We start from the raw sequence: 9092 nt of genomic DNA on the forward strand, positions 1-9092 counted from the left end.
TTACCCAGCTAGGCTAGCTGTTTTCCATATCCAGTGTTTATGCTAAGGTAGCTGTCTCCTGCTCCTTTATTGACAGACACAGCAGTCATTTCATATCAAACAATTCTTGGCTAGCACTTTCAAAAAGACAAAACCTTCAAGTGAGTAGCAGTCGTGTCTTATAGAAACACAATGGTATAAAAAAGTGCAGCATTTCTCAAGAAAATTAGTAGTATGGGGATATTATAGAAAAGCCATCCTTCATATATTTTCAGTGTTAAAGCACACACACTACAGTAATACCCTTACTAGCTAGAGTCCCCTGTCTAAAACAGACACCAACTCTCTCAACCTACAGTGCTGGCAAACATGTTTTTTAAACCATCAAACCACTTCATCTGAGTTTGTGGCCATGCTGAGCGAGAAAATGTAAGAGTCTGCTTCAGCAGAGCCATTAGTGCTCAGAGACCAGAAAGAAATCAATGGTCAAGTGTTTACACAGGAGAATCCTATTCAGGTGCAGCATCCGCTCTCTGCAAATACTAAGTGCTTAAGTCTGAATGTAAAAATAGGAAGAATAATAGAAAGCAGCAAGCAAAAAACTGGCTCTTTATTGAAAAATCTATCGGGAATGCGAGTCGCCTTTTAGAAGCTAAGACCTTGATATGCAGCCTAATGCTTTCTACAATTGACATCTACTTTTTCAGATTCAGAATGAGGGCTTGAAAAAAATATTTATTTTTAACAAAAGCTATACATACAGAATATGTATAATCAATACCACGGGGCAGCAGTACACTTACAGTCTGAATACTCCATAAAGCAGAGCAAGTTTCATTATATACTCTCATCACTCTGCTGCCACCTAATGGACAAACATAAAATACACATCATACAAATACATTCAGTCACTTTCACATTTTGTTAATTTGCGGAATTATTCTTTTATTTTTTTGTATGATGTTGCTTTAAATTAAACCTGATTTCAATTAAATATTGTAACTGAAATATGGTTTAATTTCAATTTTTGATGCCTGCAAATATAACACTTGAAAATACAGTGCATGAAACAATGTTAAAATTGATGTTTTATTCTAAAATGTTAAGACTAAACAAACGACACCTCCAAAGCCAACAGTCTTGCTATTTTAGTGGTTACCGTTAGATCTACAAGTTACTATCAGCAGAGAAATAGCTTATGATGCAGTTACTGTCTTTTTAACTTTCAGAAACACACAACGCTGTTCACTGTGGGATGCTTTCGAGTGTGTGTGAATTGGAATAGAGTGCATGAGGGGAGAGCTGATCCACCGTGCTCTGCTGAGGAGACACTATAAGTGGAACGCCGTGGATGACCACATTCTGGCTGCCCAGGCTGATGTTTGGCACCAGTAATGCACTTTCCTCACAGGGTAAGGCACTCTCCTCAACCGTCACCATCTCTGCTGGCTTGGACATGTCCACATCAGGCAGAGGTGCTGTGGTCACCAAAGCAGAGTTTCCTTCCGTAACCACTGTAATCTCTGTGCCACCTTCCTGGATCAAAGCATTGAGCCCCTCCAGTTCAGAGCAGGTGGTGATGAACGTCTGTGTGCTGCTGCTCGAGTCCTGAGCGGTTATGGCCGTTTGCATCAGGGCCTGGTGGAGCGGGTTGCTGGCATCGTCGGTGCTGAGTTGAGTCAGGAGGACAGTCTGGGGTTCAAGAGTGGCTTCTGTGGTTTGGGATGAACCGAGTGGTTGTACAGGCGCCAGCAGGTTGACCTGCTGGATCATGGAGTTAACTACCATGTCCTGGTTTTCTGGGCTAAGCAAGACCATGTTGCTCTTATTCTGGCCATCCCCACCAGTTGAGAGCAAGGGGTTATCCTGGCCTAACGGGTGAGATACAATGATTTTAAGCTGTGTATTACTATAAGGAGGCATTGGGTTACACGGGATAGGAACTTCGAGCTCAGAGCTGGTTTGTGACATGGTAACGGGAACCAAGTTAACTGCTTCTGCTGGGGTAGAGAGCTGGAGTTGCAACACACTCTGAGTGTCCCGATGCTGCTTTTTGTGGCTCCGCAGGGAGTCCTCCCTCACAAACGAAGCGTCACACGAGTCGCAGCAAAAGGCTCGAGCTGCATCTAGTTTGGCTCGATACCGAGAGCTGACAGGCTTCGGAGAGTCGGTGCCTAAATTTTTGCCTCCACCTCTGCCTCCTTTCCCACCGCTGCCTTTTTCAAGCTTATCCAACTGACACTTCTTCTTGTGAATGACAAGATTGCTGCGCTGCTTAGAGGCAAAGTTGCAGAAGTCACATTTGAAAGGGCGGTCTTCAGAGTGGATCCGCTCGTGGACCTTGAGCGCCCCCTTGCTGGAGCAGGAGTAAGTGCACTTGGAACACTGAATGGGCTGAGTGGGTTGGTGTTCTCTCAAGTGTTGTCGCAGAGCAGTCTTGTTGGCACACTTGAAATCACAGTGCACGCACTGAAAGGAGTTCTCCGTACCATGTTTGATCTGAATGTGCGATTTCAGGTTTCCTTTCATGGCGCAGCAGTACTCACAAAAGTCACATTTGTAAGGCTTTTCGCCGGAGTGAATCCGGATGTGCCTCTTCAGGTCTGAGTTTATTTTGAACTTTGCATCGCATTGTTGGCACTGAAAAGGTGCATCCCCTTAGAAAATAAATACATAAACAAAATAAAGCCAGTTTTAATACCAGTCTCTAAGCTACAACTGTCACACAGCTGCTGACAATTTTGGATTTTTTTGGCTACCTACCTGTGTGAGAGCGGAGATGCACGGTAAGTTGGCTGGAGTTGCGGCTGGCGTAAGGACAGATCTGGCATTTGAATGGCCGTTCATCATAGTGGATGCGCAGGTGCTTCTTCAGGCTGCTGCTGTCTGCTGCTGCATAGGGACAGTGTTTACATTTGTGTGGCTTCTCACCTGTGTGCGAGCGGCTGTGCATGTTCAGCTTGTCCCGCCGACTGAAGCGTTTGTGGCACAGTTCACATTCAAATGGCTTCTCACCTGGATGGCAGACAGAAAAACAACTGGGGTTAAACCTTACTCTAAAGGGGTTTTGCAACTGAAGAACATATTTTGAAAGCATTAGCGTACCGGTGTGAGTTTTAAGATGCCGTTCCATGTCTTTTTGGCCATACTGTGTCTTGAAAGTGCAACCTGTAGATTGTAAAAAAAACAAAACAAACATTTTCTTAAATTGTGTGCAGCCTCTGCATTTGTGAAAAGTCCAATCAACACTGTACTAAATAAATACAGTGCTGTGAAAAAGCTCCCGATTTCTTTCTTCTTCTTCTTTTGCCTATTTGTCACTCTGTTGATGCTTTGTGCCCATAAATTTGTGGGGGTGCGTTTATAAAACTCTTTTATGGTTGTTTTTACTTGTGTCATTTTGTACATTTTAGTTCTACTTTACTGCCTCTCTTTTCAATTTTTTGCTGATGCACAGCATTTTGTGTCAGCGGTGGCTGTTTTACAGCACTTTCCAAAACTGGAATGGAATTTTGAACTTGCCAATGTGTTTTTTGGATTATTGTCCTGCTGCATAAGCCAAACTGATTTTGTAGTAGAGAGCAGAATTCATGGTTCTTTGAATTATAGCTAGTCATCCAGGTCCTGAAGGAGTAAAGCAGCCCAAGACCATCACAATACCACCATGTTTGACTGTTGGTATGATGTTGTTTATGAAATGCTGTGACAGGATGCAAACCTGCCAAAAAGTTAAACTTTTGTCTCAACAGTCCACAGAATATTTTCCTAAAGTCAAGTTTTGCACAGTCTCTTTATTATTGTTGAATAATGATCACTAGCTTTAACTGAGGTAAGTAAGGCTTAGAGTTCCTTAGATGCTTAGATGGGTTCTTTTGTGACCCCCTGGATGCTCCATCGATGCACTCTTGGGTGTAATTTTGTTATTTATGGATTACTTTGCTTGATTATCTTTTCACACGGGCAGCTTTGGATAGCTTTTTGTATATACTTGGGTTTTCTTCGTATTTTACTTAATAAAGTTTGCTTGATGATATGGAACAGGAAAGTGAAGGAGGCAAATACTTTTTACAGCTATTAATGGTATGGGGCTTGAGTGGCAGGAAGTGCAGTTCTTCCTGTTAGAGATTGAAGATCTGTGTTCATCAGCAGCAAGAGGCACCAACCTGAGAAACAGCAGCTGTGTCTCTTTGAAGTCAGGGCAGGTTTTAGTTTTTTGGAAGGTGTCTTTGGGGCTTTGGTCATCTTTTTGACACCTCTCACAACACAGGTCTGGTAGGTCTCCTCAAAAATAAACTCAGTGCTGGAGTCTGAAAATAATTTGACAGGCAAAGTCAATTTTTCATTCAAATTATGGACAGCAAAAGCAGAAAGAGGAGTATGTTACCTGTGAGAGTGGATGTGGCAGTAGTGGTTGGGGTGTCAGGTGTGGACAGGAAACATTCATTTTGCTTATGGGCGAGAAAGACCTTATAATTATTGTACTGCTTTTTGCAGGAGCCACAGATGTGGATATCTGGGCTCACCTCCACCACCACAGAATGACCTGCAGCCACTTCGGATGGCAGAGAACACAAAACAGGAAATAACGACTTCATAGGACGTTGCATAATGTACATCTGTGAAAGTGATTACAAGATAGCTACAATAATTTGGAGCTAAATCGTGATATCATAGATTTGTCTTCCAGTTATGAATTTTAGCAACTGTTTTGTTTTACCTTCAGCGGTGTATGCAGCCATTTTCGAGGTGGTTTTGCTGGAGATCAGCTCATTTTCTGTGTCCTCGCTGCGTCCATTGTAGTTTTAAAACATGCCGACTGGGGTCAAAAAGTAGCCAACATCACTACCTATTTCCAACTGCGAAATCTACCACGGTTTGCATATCAATAGAACTAGCACTTCACTTCTCTGCCGACTCCACGTTTTACGACATTCTACGTTGGGTTTGCGGCAACCGCACAAGGCTTTGCTGGTGTCGTCATATGCTGCTTTGAGAAACGTGGGAAAATCAAACTACAAAGTCTGATCACCCAAATCAACTTATAAGTCATTAAATAATACTATTAATAAAGCTATCTGACTTAGTGTTTGACTGTCCTATTTAGAATAAACCAATATCTATTTAACACTGTGTTAATTCTTTTGCAAACCGGGATTTTAAAAGCTGAAATTGCGTATTTATGAGCACTTGAACGCAACATCGTTGTGTGGTGGTGCCCCCGGCCCATTCGAGGTCTTCAGGCTCTGCTTTCCAGATGCTGAACAAAACTAAATCTGATTTCAAAATTTAAAATTCTTTAAAAACAGAAAGTATATTATTTAAAGGTTTAACGAGTAGCTGCATTAGTTGACTTGGAGAGGATAGTAGCTATTAGCTTACCTCTTTGTTCCTAGAAAGCCACCAAAACGGTTACTACTTATTAGAAATGTCACAAAGAGAGGCAACGATGGCTTTTACATGCATGTTGAAACTATTTGTTGGGCCATATAAATGTCAAATTCTAACTTACGTAGGCACGGAAATCAGCAGTTAGCTTTATTGTTTACTCTAGGCAGCAGAATATTGCCTTAACACTTGCTGTGGTGCCTGCAGCGACTTAATAGAGTATTGCTCGTGTGCAAGGTAAGCTTTCAGATGGTAGGCTACTTAAATATACACGCTCTACCATTTTCAAGTAAGGGCAATTTGCTTGGTTGTTGGTGTGAGTGAATGAGAATGCCTCTTTTTTTTATGCCAGAGCAGTTGTGCTAGTGTGAATAAGCCATGAAAGTGACTGACATACAGCTCCATTTTCAGTGGCAGGTCCTTAACTGCCTGATTGCCACTGTGAAGCTCAGGAATTTCCTTACGCTGACTTTCCTGCATGGCAAAGGCATAGGACTGATTCCTTCCCTGCTGAAACAGCAAATCCTTGAGACAGACAGGAGGTACACACACATATTTAAGTACACTAGACACATGAACACACACACTTAGACTTGCAAGGCCTTTCATAGCCTACCCACATGAATGTGACTAGTTGATTATCACCCTATTTGACTTATGATTTCACGTATAATCCATAAATGTTCAGTTAGTGATATGGTAAATGTATTGATGATATTATTAACAAAGTACTGTTTTCTTAGCAGTTTGAAATTTGATGACACAGCTCAGAAGGAGACATGGAGACATGAAAATGAGCTAATTAAATAAATAATTGCATCTGACTAAAGAGTGTGCAAATTGCATTCACATAAATCCCCCCCTCCCTCGCAAATTGAGTATACTTAAATGTACATCAAAAGACCACATTTACATGTGACACCCAAATGATTTAGTGGTGGTGTAATAAAAAAAAAAGACTTATGTCCCTCCCGCCCTTCTCCCAGCAGTGAAGAACTGGCCAAAATGCTCCCTACTTTGATCTAGAACTGTAAATCTGTTTTTCTCACTTTTCACACTCGAAGCTTAGGATTCTTCTTTCTCTCATATGATTGAGCAGTTTGGTCACTTCGTTAAGTTCAGAAACACTGCAATAACCGCAGTGAAAATATTCCCAAACAACAATTGTAGTCATTTATTATTTGGGCAGATCGTTTTTCCACTTAATGATTTGAAATATCAGAAAGTAACAAGAAGTGCTCATCACAGTTTTTCCCAGTTTATATGTTTCAGTTTCTGCTCAAAATAATTTAAGATCCAGAGATATTAAATTTCAGTGATATGAAGAAGAAAAACATGTAACAAGTTGAAACCAATGAAAATTTGTTGTTTTACATCCCCCCAGAAAACCCAAAACAAAAGAAAAAAAAAATCCATAAACTGAATTATCTAATTGTTGTCATTGTTTTCACTTGAACTAATCAATCAGTTCACTATTTGATTAATTTCCAATAGCTCCTGGTTGAGCACACTGCATAGTCTTGATTGTGTTTTCCCTAGGCTTCCATCTCTTGTTAGAAAACAAAAGCACTTTCAGTTTTTGCATTCAGAAACAAACTATCATTTGGACATCCAGCTGTGCCAGTCCTAATTTGTAGACATGCCCCTTTCCCATTCATTGAGACACCCGTGTATTTGGTGAGTGATGTAATGTCCCTCTTTTCCCCAATGAGACAAGGGCAACAATAGGGGGGAGTGCCTCTGTCACATTATTTTCCCCCACCGAGGCACGCCAGCTGCTTACAGTTGCTTAATGGCTACGAGCTGTCACAAGGCATCACAGCCCACTGCCACACAGGAGCGGCAGATGCTTTAATTGCACAATGACTTGTAGGTTGTCAACAGCAATTATACCAGGCTTCCACCTGAGGGCACCCAAAGAACACCGTCGACTCACTTCACAGACATAAGCCTCAAAAGCCGACTGCTGCACGCAAACCTGATCTCTCTCGCTTGCATCCAGATAAGAGCTGCCGATGGATTCCAAGTCTCCTCTAAGCTTAATGGTTTACCCATGTTCTGCAAGGATAAGGGCAGCATTGTCAGACACAAGACTCAGGACCCCAAAATCATATTTAGACATAAAATATTTACCCAGCTTTGTCACCTTAGGGCCCACTGCCCACCGTGCTGCGGCAGGTTGTGGTGTGCAGAGTTTGAGTAATTTTGCTCATTATTAATTCATGCAATTTTTTTTTTCAGGCGAAGCTCATTTGCTGCCGCCAGTCCTAAGATTATCATCATTAAGAGGAGGCAAATAAATTGGTGAGTTCAGAGCTGTGCTGCAACCTGCTTCAACCCGCATTTGTTCTTATATGTTAATGATTTGTTATTTGTACAGTTCCAAGAAAATAAGATAGATTTGTTGTCCGTTCTATTTCTAGACAGTCCTTAACTCAGGAAACCAAAACACGCACGGCGACCTTTGGTTTGTGTCGTGTCAAATTGAATGGCTAAAAGATGTCCCATGTCCCGAGTTTGTTTTGAGCCATAAGACAAATTATACACACATGTATGAATTCCTTTGGTCAACAGCTGCCATCTCAGCATCAGATAAAACAGAGCCAAAGTCTGGGAACCATCAGATGCCTCTGACACTCCCACTTTATCATATAAGAAAAAAAAGACACTGTACACAAGCATGCGCACAAACACACACATTTGCACAGCAAGCAAGTGCAGCCGTGCTACACACAAAAGGCGCACATGCTCACACGCAAATCAGTGCTATGCTCTTTGTATCTGCCAAGTGATGCAGATGATAGGGCTGCATATGAGTGCATGCAAACCAGAGAGGAGAGGGTACATGTGGCTTCATAGACAATAGCAGGCCATAGCCCTGGGAGGAGTGTGTGCAATCCCAAGGAACATGCTGGGGTATAAATTAAGACAAAAATGTTAACCCCCCCCCCCCCCCCCACTTTAAAAATAATGTAGTTTAGAATTGTCTGTATTGTCAAGTATTAAGATCTAGCGTGGTAGCATGCATTAATGCAAATGTGGCCGTAGTAGCAAATAAATAATTAGGTTTCTTCTCTCCATCTTTAAGGTGCACGTCGCTTAAAATAGATGATATTTTTGTCATCTGTTCTGTCATGTTTATCAGTGCAGTCTGCTTTGGAAAGAAGGTTCTGTAGGTTGTGTTTCACTTTAGTGTCAGCAGGGGGTGTCCAAAAGCAGTCCAGAGAAAGAGACCCCTGTGCTTGTTTGAAGCAGCTTACAAGGCACTGCTCCAGTTTGTAGTAGCTGACATTTTGGAACCAGTGGGTCAGCAAAATGGAGAAACCATGGAGATGTATCAAAACCAGTGAGACTTTTGATCACAGGATTGTTGTGTGTAATTTATTATGGGCCTTTGGTTATTCTTTATCGCGAGTCCTAATTATTTTCGGTGGGAAGTGACCGTTACTGTGAGCGCACGAGTAGTTTTCAGGTGTTGCTTTCTTCTTCCAAGTAGAGCAGAGGAGGAAATGAGGCCATGGGCCGAATATTTCAGGTTTAGGCCGATCTATGGAGCTAAATCTAAACAAAAGGCATGTGCATGCTGTGTGCGCGTGTGTGTCCGTGGTTGTGATGTGTGGGTATGAGTGCGCGTGCATACATTTTTTTGTGTGAAATTGTCAATGATGTCACAATGGAAGAGAGAATCTTGATAGTTAGACAGATAACAATGAGGGCAGCTTATTCAT

General features: G+C 41.8%; 1 protein-coding gene across 2 annotated transcripts; it reads right to left on the minus strand.

Annotated features, from left to right (window-relative positions):
• Nucleotides 1-694: 694 nt before the first annotated feature.
• Nucleotides 695-4909, minus strand: zfp64 (zinc finger protein 64 homolog (mouse)). Of its 2 annotated transcripts, none has more exons than XM_080294366.1 (6): nt 4697-4909; nt 4364-4427; nt 4143-4286; nt 3085-3147; nt 2743-2994; nt 695-2636 (listed from the first exon to the last, which is right to left on the minus strand). In XM_080294366.1, the coding sequence occupies exons 3-6, from the start codon at nt 4219-4221 to the stop codon at nt 1225-1227; spliced, it is 1806 nt and encodes a 601-aa protein (XP_080150492.1). In that variant the 5' UTR covers nt 4222-4286; nt 4364-4427; nt 4697-4909; the 3' UTR covers nt 695-1224. The 2 variants fall into 2 exon arrangements, with proteins under 2 accessions (XP_080150492.1, XP_026010903.1); XM_026155118.2 differs by having other exon boundaries at nt 4364-4531; nt 4697-4906.
• Between the last annotated feature and the right edge of the window lie 4183 nt (nt 4910-9092).

Source organism: Astatotilapia calliptera, chromosome 20 (assembly GCF_964374335.1).
Source record: "Astatotilapia calliptera chromosome 20, fAstCal68.1, whole genome shotgun sequence".
Taxonomy (NCBI): Eukaryota; Metazoa; Chordata; class Actinopteri; order Cichliformes; family Cichlidae; genus Astatotilapia; species Astatotilapia calliptera.

Excerpts from the sequence above, each read along its gene's own strand:
- zfp64 (XM_026155118.2), bottom strand. The coding sequence starts at position 4,718 with ATGGCTGCATACACCGCTGAAG. Across the intron at positions 4,287-4,363 it reads TGCCACATCCACTCTCACAG|ACTCCAGCACTGAGTTTATT; the intron begins GTAACATACTCC and ends AATTATTTTCAG. Across the intron at positions 3,148-4,142 it reads ACACAGCTGCTGTTTCTCAG|GTTGCACTTTCAAGACACAG; the intron begins GTTGGTGCCTCT and ends TACAATCTACAG.